The sequence below is a fragment of the Scomber japonicus genome, chromosome 20, assembly GCF_027409825.1.
Source record: "Scomber japonicus isolate fScoJap1 chromosome 20, fScoJap1.pri, whole genome shotgun sequence".
NCBI classification, from domain to species: domain Eukaryota; kingdom Metazoa; phylum Chordata; class Actinopteri; order Scombriformes; family Scombridae; genus Scomber; species Scomber japonicus.
Window position 1 is genome coordinate 23,595,760 of NC_070597.1, and position 15,856 is coordinate 23,611,615.

A 15,856-nucleotide genomic window follows, 5' to 3' on the forward strand; every position below is an offset into this window, starting at 1 on the left:
TTAAAGTGTAAATAAGAAACTTTGTCTACTATACTGCAATTGCTGCTACTTTTAGCACTGAAAATGTTTTCATGATCAATCTGTTAATTTTGTCAGAAATAAGTTCCCAACAGCCCTAGAAAAATATTTTAATCTTTCTCAAATTATATTGAATTTTCAATTATGTAAAACAGAAAAACAAGCAAATTCTCACATTTGAGTAGGTGGAATGACTTCAACCATTATCATAATTGTGGAGTATTGATTTCCTATCATTCAACTAACTGATTAATGGATTAATCATTTCATTGCTTATTTGCAAATAGTCACCACATCTGGGGATTGTTAATATTGCCTCTAGCTTAATTAAAAAGTGTATTTTTAAATTCATATGTTTTTCCAGACTGCCAATCATCTGACATTGACTCTATACAAGCAGGATGAGTTTTGTTTTGGAGCTGACCCTGACCTTTGACCTCCCTGGGAAGAAATATGTCCTCTATGGTATCATAAAGTATCATATTATTATTGTTGTAAAATATGCTGTGGAGAAAGGAGCCCAAAAACACAATAGTTTATAGCCTCCTCATGTCCATAAGTGGAAAGTCTGGCAGGCTGCTTTTCAAGGGATGACGTGACTTTTGTTTAATCTTTTAATATTGATTCATATCTTCCATGCAGCCATATGTGACAGGCCGTATGATGAGAGGAGGCTTCGATGTCTTCAAACAATCCTACGAGGAGGAAGGTCACTCACCCTTCTTCCTGGTTGGCTAGAGGGATCTGGGAAAGCTTGGAGAGATTCTTGGCGTACTCCTCTTCTATCTTTATCCTGAGAGGGAAGTAGAGAGTTTCATTACCACATAGCCTTTATGCAACTCTGGCCGTTTCCATGCTCGTTTCCTGTCTTGTGCAACACAGTGACGAACATGAATGAGCGCAAAAAAAGGGGAAACACTTTGTTTAAATGACAGCTGTATGGTATTCATGGTGATTTGAGCATAAAGGATGAAAAAGAATAAAAAAGAGGGCGGTTTCTGATTAAAAAGCTGATACCTCTCTCGAATGAACTCGGCCATCTCTTTCTGCATCTGTTTCCCCTTTAGCTGTTTCTGCAGCAAAACCTCAAATCCTGTGATGTAGCCGTTGCCCTGGGGATCCTTCTTATCGGTCTATGAGATAAACACAGCAAGCACACGAGAAACACATTGAACAAACGAACACTTAGCAACAAACACGAAAACATCACACCTCGACCCACTGAGTGAATCAAATCAGTTGCTGCTGGAATTCAGGAATCAGGCATGTCCATGATGTAGTGTCTTTTTGTGTCTTTTAAGCTCATTGTTTTGGTTTTATGGCCTGAAACTTTGCTCTTCTGGTTCACTCTGACTTCTCTGAGCAATAACAAAAAAGGTTAGGGACTAGCAGGTGCACGCAATGGAGCATTTAGCAACTAAAGACCTACATATTTCCCACAGGAGTCAATAGAGAGCAAAACATAATTGTGAGTGAACACTGGCCAGAAACATGACCCCGAATGAATGCTAATGTTGCTCTGTTGTGTCTGCGGGATATGTAAAATGAACCACAAAATATATATAGGAGGCATATAGAGTTTGCAACTAGCTGGTGAACACTGTGGAGCATAAAGCAGCTGGTGGTGACCAAAACAGAGCTAAAAGTGGAAAGTGAGTGAAAAGGAGGCCAGAAACATGACTACAAATGAATGCTAACATTATTCTATGTTTGCTGGTGTAAATAGGCAATAGGTTTGCTAACACAGTAGCCGTAAAAACTTTTAAAGGTTATAATATCTCAGATGTTGTGTTATTCGCTTGTTCCACTGCCCCCAGGTGGCCAAAAATCTTGACTGCAGTTTTGATATATTGGTGTGCTGCTTCCTTAAGGTTTTTTTTTTTTTTTTAAGTCAGAGCATTTGGACTCACTTTATTCACAAATGCACTGCTACATGGATGTTCTGTTTGTTTGGCACTTTCAATGTCAAACCTTTCTTAAGTTAGAAACCTGATTGCATGTATACATGGCCAAGAAATCAGGTATCGCCAGCAGAATCAACCTTTTGTACGGGCGCCGCACTCACGAGTGTTTTTTATGTTTAAGAGATCAGGCTCCAGCAGAAAGCAGACAGCAAAGTGGTTACTTAAGTGCCTGTTAAATCACTAATTGCTGGTTCATTAACTCACATTAATCAAAGTCCTGAGAACTGAGGCCAAAACTAGGAGGTGTGAGAGCTGCGTCGATCATAAAATCTGACTTGCTTTTATCCAAAGCTGCCAGGCTCTGGTGTCCACTTTCCCTACAAACTCTGTCTTCCCACTGTGTTGTTACCTCTGTGTGTTTGACTACAGTGTGTTAGCCCCACACATCACACCTGGTAGAGATTACGCTGCAGGGGTGGGAGAACAGCAGAGGCCAGCTGGCTCGCTGCAGTCCAGCCAGTTACATGTAATGTATTATCCAGCAGCGCTGTCGGTCGGATCTTATTAAAGCCAACGCTGATTCTCAGCGTGCGGCGCAGCTAGGATGAGATGAAATATGGAGTCATCTTGAAAGATGAAAAGGATCCCACTCTCCGGGATGTTCATTTAGAGATTTACTGGAGAGAGCGGCAATGTCAACAGAGGGAGGATGGCTTTTCAAAAGGATAGTTTTTTCTTACTTTGGTTGCTAGTTATTCTCATTCAGGAATTCCACCTAAATCTTTCCCTTTCTCTTTCCTCTGTTTAATCCTCTCCTTCATGGTTTGAATTATCAAATCAGTAAACTAAGTGTGAGGAAAGGAATAGAAAGTTAGTTTTTTTTAAGGAGAGAAATATCTGCACCTGGTGAAGCACTATAATGATTCACACTTTCAAACCTTGGCTAAATACACTCTGTTTTCACTCACTTTATTTACAGGAATTTGGCACTTTCACTTGGCATGCACATGTAGTTATTTTCAAGATAAATGCGGCAACTCAGAAACGCCATAATTTGGTATCTGAGTGGTACTAGGCCAGCCGAAACAGGTCAAAAGATAAAAACAAGGTGATAAACAGCAATGAAAGGCATAAAAAGACATTTGCTGCTACACGAAATCCTGTTTTTTCAGGCTTTCTTTGAATATTTGAACCCTTCTCATATGCCAAAATGGTTATGATTGTTATTTTCCATTCCAACTTTTCTATTTTCTATTCTGTTTTTGTGTTTCCATTTATGAGAAGTATATTGAATATGGATGACTTTTACGCATTAATGTTTGTCATCATGCAGTGGGTGATGTCGAAGAGACAGTATTTGAACTATGAACCATAACTATGCTGTGGTGTAAGTTAGCTGCGACTGAAAAATGAGCTGTTTGCACTGTAAACATGGATGTACAGCCAACAATCAACTGGATAAGAGTCTGAATTTGATAAATGGATAAAACTGGAAAGTTGCTGGTTGTGTGTGCACATTCTGATCAACAGAATACACAGCAGGCAACAGAATACACATTTATAGCCTCTTAAAATTTGAGGTGAATTTACCCAGAAATAGTCACAGTAACTCCATTCGTCTGGTTTCAGCAGCTGTTGCTCCGGCATGCACAAAGGCGATGGGAACGTCACACAGTTAATCTGAGAAAGAGAGGGAGAGGGAGAGGGAGAGGGAGAGAGAGAGAGAGAGAGAGAGAGAGAGAGAGAGAGAGAGAGAGAGAGAGAGAGAGAGAGAGAGAGAGAGGGGGGGAGAGAAAGAGAGGGAGAGAAAAAGCAAGAGAGAGAGAAAGAAAGGATCATCACAAGGAGGGCAGTTTATTGCATCATGACAGACAATTTGCTTTAATGTCACTGTAGCCATGTTAGTATACATTTTACAGAAGTACACACACACAAACACACACACACAGACTTGTACTCTGGTATTCAAAGTAGTCTGCACTCTGTTGCTTTGGCAACACTCTCATCTCAGCAGCTCACAGAATACACCAATGTAAAGAAGGCACTTCTAATCGACCCAGCATTGTTCATTCAATTTTCTGTATTCACCCCGTCCTTGGAGACAGTATCGTCAATATAGAGCATTTGTGGTTCTCAGCCCTTTTTGGGATTCATCGTTCCAACCCTCTACCACAACTCTCTGAACCTCTGCTTTGGCCCAGAGCAATCAGCAAAATGGATTCCCAAAGATTGCCTTTAATTATCTCGGTGCAGTTAATTGTCTCTCTCCCAGCAGCGGTGATGTTGTTGAATGTGTTGGCTGGAGGGCTCCCTGCTGCGAGCTACTCAGTATTGCTCTGGGGTTTCACTCAATAGGATTCTATGCAATGTGTTACTATGGCGCTTTTGGTGCTTGGGGACTTTTTCTCTTATATTTTTCTTTTAAGCTTCTTTTAAAGCATTATGTTGGTGGAGAAGGTACAGTGGAAGATGGTCTTTCAAATGTTACTCTGCAGATTTCTCAACCGCCAATTCAATTTTTCATGACGAGGGAAGAAAGAGACAAAAGGAAAGGGGGAAGAAACCACATGTAGAAAAGGAAATAAATGAAGTGGCATGTCTTCACTAGAGATACAAACAGACCCAGGTTTAGCAAAGACTCCCAGGCAGACAAAAAGAGCTTTATATTCTCCCACATTCATTCCAATTAACCTCAGGAGGTAAACAACCAGCAGCGAGGATGCACTGTTCCCTTTTTTTTTTTTTTTTTTAAACTTCAGTGGCACCAGAGAGCACGCTCGTCTAATGCCAAAGCCTCGCCTTTGAGAGCAAATAGACAAATACAGTTACTGCTGATGACTTTTACAGAGCAAATAGTCAGATTGAAATGGCAGGATGGAGGGGAAGGAGAAAAAAGGGCCTCTAATTCAACCTTATCTTGGCTTAGGAAGCTTATAATTTGTTTGAGGGAATGGCTTCCTATTTAATCACTGTGGAGGTCCAGAGGTTGACAGTTAGCAGGGCTTTAGAGTGACCCCCGCTTCCTTTTGGTGAAGATGAGGGCAAGGCTACTTCCAACACTTCAATAAATGGTTTAGTTTGTTTGCATTCACACACACAAACTGCTCCCAGAACTTTCTTTCCTGACCTTTGGTGGCCTACAGCTCAATTGACAGTTTGCTGAATCACTTCGCCAAACAGTGATTGTCCGGTCATAGCTTAGCACTCACAGCTAGGTATGATGGGCCTAGCATTGGATATCTCCACATGCTCAATCGAGCTATATTGACTATCCAAAGAGTTAAGAGTTTTTTCCCTTCCAAAACCAAGAATTTAAGATTAAAATTGGAACTGGCATGGATTTAACAATATATTTATCTGCTATAAAATAAGCTGCAAAAATTACCATGTGATCAAGTGTTACTTTCACAGCCAAAAATGAGCATATCATCAGCTAACTACGTTATTTTGTGTGGTTACAATATATAAATGCTCAATTCCCACTGATTGGGAGCCGGTCCTGATATTAGTACTGTAGCTTTTAGGCTAACTTTAATAGCTCTGTCCTGCTCTAATTGGATGATAATTTATACCTTATGCTTTATAAACAGCCAAACCAGACTAGGTCAATTTTGACCCAGGAGGACAAAAGTTGGATGGTCATTAGGAAGACAACAGTAGGTTTAGGTCTTGACCTTCTGCATATAGAATATCTGCAGGTGTTACATTGACACGTGTAGCCCTTCTTGCACGTCTTTCTCTCATTTCCTGTTATAACCATCTGTTTATCAATAGCATCACCCTGGTTGCTATGGAAGCACAGACATGCCCTATCTCCCTCCAAAGCTTGTGATTTCAAATAGAATGTAAGAAAAAAAGAAAAAAAATATGAGAAAATAAAAAGTCATAGTGAACTCCAAAGCCTCACACCAGCACCACCAAGTGTGAGGCCCAACAGGATGCAATGACCTAACAACGGAGGAGATCTGGATGCTGGATAGGATGATGTCACTGTGAATCTGTATACTAGCAACTGAACAACAACACTGAACAAGACATTAAAAAACATTTACAGCTGTCATATAGTCAAAGTTTTACTTGTATATTTCCCCAGTGAAATAAACATTGAACTGTATTTTCCTATATCATCATTTTCAAATTGAGGTATAAAATATACTTTAGCTGGTTCCTGCTGGTATCACATGTGGTTCTTCAGGGCTTCTGTACAGAGTCTGGTTTAGTTCATGGTTTAGTTAAGAGTTCCCATTAGTTGCCCCACTCACCGTAACCGTGGTCTCCTTCTGTTTCCTGGTGGGCGACGTTGATCCTGGGCTCTGCAGGGAGAAGAAGGACGCTCCGTCAAAACCTCCGTCCTCCATGTCAGACATGACTGCTCAACATACACACACTGTCACTCGCACACGCACACAAACACAGTTGTTTTCCTGGCGAGCTCTGTTAAGCGTCTGTCTGGTGTTCTCTGTGCTCCTGCTGCTGCTGCTGCTGGTGCTGTGTGTATGCATGCATGTGTGTTACTGTGTGTGTTGCTGTGCAGAGCGGGGAGGATAGTTCTGCAGAGCAAAGCAAAGCTTTCTCTCTCTTTGTGTGTGGAGTGTGGATGTATGTGTGTGTGTGTGTGTGTGTGTGTGCGATTTCTAACACTTAAGCTTAGAATAGAGTAATTTCCAGTCTCCTGTGATAAATCAGCAGTGTGTGAGTGTGTTAAGGGGGCAGAAATTAGGTAAGAAGTGAGACAAAAAGTATAGAAACTCCTCTCCTGCTAAAAATAATTACACATTCAAAGGGAACAGGACCTTAAATCATCAGTAGCAGAAGTGTGTTTATATTTTTTTTCAATGACTGGGTGTGTGCATGAGTGTGAGATGCAGGAAAGGAGAGAAATGAAGAGACTGAGTGAATAAGTAGTGGGTGGATCCTGTATAACTGCACCCTGACTGCCTGGTTAATTATGATCAAGGGAGCAGATACTGTAGGCGGGATTAATCCTCTCTAACTGCCATCAGCCTCTTCCATGAGGATAATAATGAGTGAGGAAGGGGAGAGGAGGTTTGATCATCTGAAATGTGGACTGACATCATGCATCATTATTGTTATTTAGAACTAATTCATTTTTATATCTGTATAATGATGCTATTAGAGGTGAGGCTGTTGATTCCACAATTTTATGTGTTCATTACAGTTGAATCATAATATAACACATACTAATAATTTAGACAATCACACATACTGTAGGAATTGATGAAAAGTTTGTGGGGGATCCTGGAACAAACTCCATTTTTAATATTCATAATTTTTGTCCTGTCACAGAGATAATGAGTGACAGTGTCATTTTATTATGCGCAGCTCCCCAGACGTATTTGAAATGCAAATGTTCTCTCCGCGCAAAAAGAACCAGACAGCACAATACAAACTTTACTTTCAATCAGCGCAGCTTTTCAGACTGAACCGTGTGTGAAGTTGTCATGGGAGAGCTTTACCTGTGGCTCTGTACTGCTCTTCCTGACCAGATTGTTGTGCGGATGCTCCAAATGATGCAAGGGACTACCACCTGAGTGAAATCCATTAACTGGGGAGACAGATGAGAGAAAGAGAGCGAGAGATAAAGACAGACAGAGAGATTTAATTAGTTCTCTGATGTGTGCAGATTAGCTGCAATGCTGTAAACTTTATTTGATCCAGGAGGGATTCACTTATCTTTATGAGCCAAGCAAACCAGTGCTGACTTGTCTGGATTGGGTAAATCCAAAACAATGTTTGTGTATATGTTCCTGGTATTTTTGTGTACCACGACTACTACTTTTAAATTACCGATTTCATGAATCAAGTTCTATATTTAAAGCATAAGACAAGTTTTACAGAAGATAGTAAAGACCTTAGTAGTGTGTAAAGTGCCATTCAACTAAAAGCAATTGCTTATTTAAAGAGAAAAACACTGGAGCAAAAGCTGTACTCTCTTAAAAATACCAATTTTATGGGCCAAGCTACATATTAAACTTAATAATGTAACATAATCTAGCATAACATGACGTAACATAATAAATAGCAAATAGGAATGATTGGGAAACGTTGCAGTGTAACCAATTTTATTCAGCTATTTGGTCTCATGCTAACGTTATTACCATAACATTCCTAATTTAAGTAATTGTGTGTAAAAACTCAGTTTATTTAATTCTTGAACAGCATGTTGACGAATTGTTAGATATCTTGATCACATTTTATATTATCTCTTACACTGCAATCTAAACATAGCAACAACAGGTCATATAGCAGCAAGCTAACGTTAGTTTTGTCAGTTGGTTCAGTCAACTACAAAATAACATATGAATACAAAATAGTTAAGTAACTGGGTATAAATATTTAGTGGCAACTAATCTCTACAAAAGAACTCATTCTAATTTCGTGCTGCAAACATCTCCACACATTTAAGCGAACTTTCGAACAGTGGGTGCAGCCAGTTCCTGAACGTAAAAGAAATGTGTTAAGAGAATGTTGACGCAGCCGAAATGAGAAAAAATGTCTTTTAATTGAGAGAATCAAAGTGTATGTGAGGGTTTTATGCCGTACTCTTCGGTTTGAAGCAAAACTAAAACAGTCATTTATAATACAGGTGATACAAATGAATGATAGCTACTTCCAACATTTGAGTAAGAAACACCTCACAAACCTTCCTGACTCTTTCTATTTATCTGCCTTTTAGAGAAGACCCAGAAGACAGAGAGGCTCTTAGTTCTGCAGTTGAGACTACAGATAAAATTAGTCACAGGAAGTGTCTGTGTGTCTGTGTTTGGTGTGCATGAGCGGGTGCTTTGTGCCACGGTGGAATTTTAGGAGAATTCATAGCCTCAGGGCACTAGAACTTGAGGAAGTTGAAGTGATAGAGACTTCAGATGGAGAAATAGAGTTGTAGTACCTGCTGGCAGGGAGTTCTTGTGTCGGATGGAGGTTTTGGGGGTACCAGGTGCACTGGACGGTCTCTCCCATGTTGTCTCTGATAGAGTGTTCAGGAGAAGAGGAAGAACACAATGACATTAGGAGAAGAGTTCCAGCTGCGCTTTTATTTTTGTCACATTGTTGTACATGGTGCGACTATTTGTGGGCAACAGTAAGAAGAAGTGATTCTATCCACAGCTGCACATTTATTGCAGTCAGCAGTTACAAATGAACAAATGAAAGAAATATAGAATATATATCGTGTCCAGGGTTACTGTACATTTGTAATGATAACCAGTCCGTAAGCACCATAAGCAAACAACTGCCAGTTTGTGTCACACAGCCTGAAATCATGTTTTATGTATTGCTGAAATTCTTTCCAGTCGAATTATCAAAAAGAGTTATTTCTAAATTATGATGGTTCAGCTTATTAGTCAACTGAAAGACAATGAATTGATAACTGTTTCACTCATTAATAAAACATTTCAGACATTTAAAAAAAAAAATCACAATTTTCTGGCATTTTATACAATACATAATTAATTGACTACTCATAAAAAATATTCTGGCAAATTATTTGATACAAGTTACATATTTTTCCTACGCTAGCGAGCTACGTACAAAGATTATGTCAACTTTCTTAATGCTCTACAAAGCTCTGAGTGGTTGAATGTTTCTCCGCAACACCAAACCTATAGTATTTAAATTGCTCAATAAATTGTCAATATAATTATCACTCGCTAATGTCAATAGTTCTGTAGCTCAACTGTCTTCTTCTTTTCTACAATAAACTTATGCTAACTTGCTTGTGGGCTAACGTTAGCATTAGCAAACGCAGCTAACAGCACGCACAATTTACCCACAAATGTCTTTATTATGCCACCAGTTGCGTAACATTGTGAAAACATGTGGTTGCCGTCATGGCAAGGAAGGAGTTAGTTCACTTCTTCTAATCAATTTTGAGAATCATATACAATACTGTGGCAAATTTGGATTTTGTATCTTCAGTATGAAGAGTTCTGCATGAAGTTACTTTTATCTTATCAAGGATTAGAATTTGACCACAATCCCATCAGGAAACATCCTATTTTCTGAAATGTGGAGGGTATACTAGGTTTGTTGTTAGCTTGCCTTGTTCTACAACCATGAATCTATCAGTCATTTGTTGTCTTTACATTCATACCCATTAAATACAACTGGTACCAGCTTTTATTAACCACATAAAAAGGAGAAATGTGCTTTCACAATGTTGCAAACATTTCTTTTGGTGGTTTCTAAAGTTAAACTGAGCTCCACGGAGGCACTATTACTTTTCATCATCTGTCCCCATTTCACATCTACTGGTTGAGATGCTGGGGGGGCAACAAAGTACAAAAAATTACAAAAAGCTTGACCGACAAAGACCGTAATATGGAAGGGGGCTCTCTTTGATATTTACTCCTCTATGTCCATTCTCACCACAGCACTGAGCTCAATTAGCCGTTTACTGTCAGCATAGAAAGAAGAGGCACAGACATGTAAAGAGCTCTTATTTCATTTGGGTTTTTTTGGCTGGCTCTGCTCCATTTGGCGCTGCTTAGCAGAAGAGACAACTGAGCAAAGCCCATCAGCTCAAATGACACGCATGGAGAGGATAACTGGCAGCAGGCTTATGGAGAGAGGCTGTGCCTTCATGTTTGATGTACAACACAAGTGTAAAACCTGCACTTGTGGGTCCTAAAAGCCTCAATTTCTCTCCCATCACATAGCCTGTCATAAACAAATCGATACTATTAATGCAAATAAATATAGCATTGTCTACTTAGCTAAGGGAAATTGCTGTTTATTGTGGCAGTCAAAACACCATTTACCATTTATATTACATTAAATATGTGGATAATGCCCAGTTTGCCACTGCAAAGCCAGGAAGCTAAAGTAAAATGACAAACTTTACTTTTCCATTTTATGAAACTGTATACTTCTACTCCTCTTCTACTGGGAGGGATTCAGTTCCATCTATTTCAGACACTCATTATTCCACTACATATATCTGACAGCTTGTTTCTGGTTACAGAGATTTTACACACAAGATGTGTAATACAGAAAAAATCTGCAATGATATCTGTTATTATAGATGAATCTATCCTGTAGCATATAAAGCAGCTAAGATGAGCTCCATCTAGGCCTGTCACAGTAATTACGTTGTCGATTTATCATATAATAACGTAATTATCAACATCATCATGTCTATATATCAACTTATCACACAATTATCTACATCATCATGTCTATATATGGATTAGTCATATGATACATGGACATGACCTTGATCATTTTTTGACCTCAATATTGCCACACTTAGCAGCTAAGAGGCTATTCATGTCACATTGGCTACGCAAGTAGTGTCCTCCATTCCTCACTGTGTATGTCCTGAGTGGAGACTGCAGAACTTCTTCTATAAAGAGAGTATTGACTGTGCAGTGTTAAAGTTTAAAGTAAAGTGGAGTACTTTGTCTAACACTATTCTCAAGAGTAAAAATAAGGCATGAAGGTGACCCCATGACAGAGCCCCCCCCACCACCTCACTAAACTCCTGTTTGTTATAAATAATGATGAAGAGGTCTGAAATCATGCATATTTACTATAATGTCTGACTCTGAGTGGAGCAGGTTGGGTTTCCAGTCAACAGCCTCTTGAAATGCAGATTGCCGATCATTTCCGTCAAGCATGTTTTTACACAGGTGAGAGATCAGCTTCGGCACCTGCCAGATTCATGCCCCCAGATACAGTGATACATATGCAGCAGCACCAGGAGTAGTTCTCATCAGCCGCCTTGTCACAGCCAAGCTGAAGTCTAAAAGTCGTCAATCTTCATAAATTGCTTTAATAGTCTTTATAGACCCGAGTCAGCTCAGTTTAACCACTTTTATGAAATAGTTCTTCCGCCCTTTTCAGTCCTGCCAGAGGTCTTAATGATGTTATTTCATGACTTCAATGATATAATGCAGCCCTTTAATGATAGAAGCTACATGAGGAAAGGGTCTTTTATGCAAAATAAAAGCATAAAAGCAAAAATCAAGGCCTTTCTGTCTCCTAAAACACAGTCATAACCACATTTTGACTTCGCACACATCACTGATTCAGACTCACCAAAGTGTAGCAACTCAGAGGCTGACAGCAGAGGACAGCGGTTGTAGAGTGAAACAGATGTGTATAAGTAAATGCATGAATGGAAATAGTCAACAGCAGGTCTAAAAAACAATAATAACCCAGCATCAGCTTACTGTCCGCCGACAATGCCAAAAGCGATGCGATACATCCCTGATTCTGAACGGGGAGAAGGGGGAAATGGCCTAGTTAGCTTTGACACTGCTATGTTTTATTTATAACCATATGACATTGGTCCCTGATGCATTAGCTACCTCCTGTCTCTGTTTTTTGTTTTGTTTTTTTTTATCAATCAGAAAAGCCCATTCACACTCATATTATCCTGAGGAGGAAAGCAGTGACAGATGCTTGCAAGATCTCATCTTATAGCGATAAGACAAACAAGGAAAGAGCTGAAGATGCACTGTTACTAGAAATAAGTTAGCATTTATAGTACACTTCCTGTTGCTGTTTAACTGGATATTTGCACTGAAAAATCATAATGAAGTGATTTTTAATATGTATGCTTTGTCATGAATGATCTTTAGTTTCCAGGCCTTTAGGTGGGCAGGTCAGTGTATGTGTTTGATTGACAGCTGAACTAGCAGGGGCTTTGAGACACAATGAAAAAATAACCTGCTGGATACTATAGCTCAAAAGCCATGGACACACTTCATTTTGTTAGCTGTGGTATAGGTATAAAAGAACATTTAGAGGACTAGCAGCAGGAACACATTGTAAGCACAATAATAACATATCTTCACCTTTTTACGTTGATATGTTGAAATTGGTAACAAACAGTAGCTTAGTTATACATCCAGCATCGAGATTTTTTTTTAGATTTAGATTTTTATTTTTTAGATAATACAATGCACTTTTATTTTATTATTATTTATTACATCATGTATTTATTTTATTTATTTATTTTAACTTTTGGGTATTTTTAGTTTAGTTTTTAGTTTTTTCCATTGGATAGTTAGAGATGTGTTTCTATGTGATGTTATTTGTGGCTGTCTGAAGTGTGGATGTAACTGCTGTAAACCAAAACTGTAAAGTCTCTATCTATCTATCTATCTATCTATCTATCTATCTATGAGCTAAAACTTGCTATAAAGGGGAGCTACAGAGTCACTAGTAATTCTTTGTAGGGTCATCACTATGGGTGATATCTCTTACATTGTCATTTGATATATTGTCTATTATAAAACATATCATTTGTAGCAGCTTCAGGGATAATCTAGAAAGATAATATGCATTGTGGTTCAAAGTCTGTGGCTTTAAGTCAGTATCACATGATAGAATGATGACATTACTGCTTTATGTTAATATTAGGTTACATTGAAATTATATGGTTGACTGTATGCGAAGAGGTCTATGTGATGTAAAACATATTTTGAATTCTGATATTTACTTTAAAAAGACAGAAGGATGTGATTTACAGAGCAGATCAGTATGCTGACGCAGAAGAAAAATGGATTTCATTCCATTTATAAAACAGATGAGAAGTTATTTATAGTTTAGTATGAATCGACTTCATTCAAAAATACCTGGAAAACCGTGTGGGCTGTGTCTGTCTGTCTGTCTGTGGTGAATCTACAAAGTGTGTGTGTGTGTGTGTCTGTGTGTGTGTGTGTGTGTGTGTGTCTGTGTGTGTGTCTGTGTATGTGTGTGTGTGTGTGTGTGCTGGGACTGTGGAGTGTTTGCTTTGGTGTGTTTATTAAGCAGCCCACTGGTCAGGCTGGGATGAGTGGAGACTCTTAGGAGACGACTGGTACAAACCACAGCACCCTGCACCGCTGCACCCAGCAACACAGGAAGGAAAACCTACAAAACAACGAGCCCTGACACAAGGACATGCAGCCCTCACCCACGCACACAGCTCTGTTACTATGGCAATGCAGGAACACAAACGCACACACACACATACACATATACACACACACAGGAAAGTATCTAATCTTGCTGAACTTTAGTATGACGAGAGGGAGGTCCAGTGATAATAGAAGCGATGCTATAAATAATGAATGTTTCAGTAAAAATGTTATCAGATGGATTTGTTTGGAAACAGTTGCTGTGGTGGTGAATATGAAAGAGCCACACGCCTGCAGTACAATGATGAATGAGTGTATGTCAGGACTGAGCTGCAAAGACACAGAAAGTGAGTCCTGGAGGTTTTCTCTATCCTCAGAGGCCAGTTTTACAACACCACAGCAACAATACTGCTTTCTTTATGAGCCAAGACATACTGTCCATTCTGTTGATGTGTTTTTTATATGGAAAAAGTTATGAAAAATTTATCGTTTTCTCTCTCAGGAAATATGTCTTTTGTTCCAGCACCGCTCTTGTCATTCCTGGCTCTGTCCCTCCGGAGTATGAACAGTTTTACTACTGGAGATAAGCTTTGAAAATCCTGTCACATGAAGACAAAACAGATCTGTTGAATTCCAGCTGGAATATCACAGAGACAAAAGGGAAAAATAAAAAGGTTTGATGTTATTTTAACCGTTTAAGCATCTTCTAATCACACATTCAAGATGGTCAAAAGCAAAAGAGAGTGCGGTTTGTTTCCAGCTTTTTCACATTAACACGTTAACCACCTAATTTGATCTGGAAAGAGAAGGAGAAGAGGAAGAGGTGGAAAGACTCCCCCTGGTCTCGTGCCTGGGTGGAGCCCTCGGCTAATTTTAGATTCCCTCTCGTGGCCACAACTCAACCACTGCGACCATGATCAGAGCCGTACAAGATGTAAACATATCTGATGTGAAACTGATTTCTCTCTTAAGTGGCCACTAATCCACAATCCTGGTTATCCAGTATGAAGGATGCAGGTGAACAGTCATTGGGCCTCATGCAACGAGCAGTTACACGAACAGATGTAGTTTAACAGGCCTGGATCGTTCGCAAGAAATTGAGTAAAGTAAGTATTGAAGTCTACAGTACGGGACAAGCTCAGAAAAAAAAACTGACTCCTACATTTCCCATAATGCAAATAAACAGTCATTCATTCCTTTATAAATGCCTCTTCTGTCAAGTCCCACACCTCCAGCTTCTTACACAGGCTAAATGTAAATCCCAAGCCTACGCAGAGATGACCATGATGACATCATCAGGCTTTAAAAAGCTCCCTCCAGAGCCAAAGAAGACATTATACAACTGTTTTCACAGACGGAAAGTAAGGCAACTGAAATCGTTGGAGTGCACTCTGTTGTAATTATAATGTTTATAATGTTTCATCTAAATAAACTTGGGAGTTTTACAAAAATCTGACAAAAAGCAAAAACTAAATAAAACGTAGTCAAAGTAATATTCTACTCTCACTGTCAATGTGTATCATGGTTGCCAATTTAAGGAGATTTACTTTTTTTCCCCCTATTTTTACTGGCATGACAACGTCAACAATTCAGTAGTTGTCAGGAACATCGTCGCACTCCAACAGCTGCCTCAGGGTCTTTATGCAGGCTGTTGCCCAGGTGAATATCCTCTGTAAAAACACCTAAGTCATGGACCGTTTTGCTTTAACACTCAATTTCATGTCAAATCATTCCTTCTTCATTTTTGTCAAAAAGTCTACAATATGTGGTTTCCAACAGCAGGACGTAGTCTGAAATACCACTAAGAGTCTACATCTACACTGCTAACTTGCTGATGTCTAGCAGCTGTGTTTACAATGTTCATCATCGTAGCTTAGTGTTAGCATGCGAACATTCGCTAATTAGCACTGAACACAATGTATAACTGAGACTGATGGGAATGTAATTTGTTTTGCAGGTATATAGTCATAAACCAAACACTGAACAAATGAATGTTTGTTATATGTTGCACATGTCATGCAGTCCATCCAATGGTTGATTGATTGGCCAACTGACAGACAGACCTAC

General features: G+C 39.2%; 1 protein-coding gene across 1 annotated transcript in view; it reads right to left on the bottom strand.

The window, feature by feature from the left end:
* The window catches only part of gas7b (growth arrest-specific 7b), a 72,845-nt gene that overhangs the window by 33,569 nt on the left and 23,420 nt on the right, over positions 1-15,856 (bottom strand). The window contains exons 3-8 of the mRNA XM_053341692.1: positions 8,833-8,910; positions 7,400-7,488; positions 6,185-6,235; positions 3,513-3,602; positions 1,036-1,151; positions 737-811 (exon numbers count right to left, since the gene is read on the bottom strand). Coding sequence (XP_053197667.1) covers positions 737-811; positions 1,036-1,151; positions 3,513-3,602; positions 6,185-6,235; positions 7,400-7,488; positions 8,833-8,910 — 499 coding nt within the window. The remainder of the gene's footprint in view (positions 1-736; positions 812-1,035; positions 1,152-3,512; positions 3,603-6,184; positions 6,236-7,399; positions 7,489-8,832; positions 8,911-15,856) is intronic.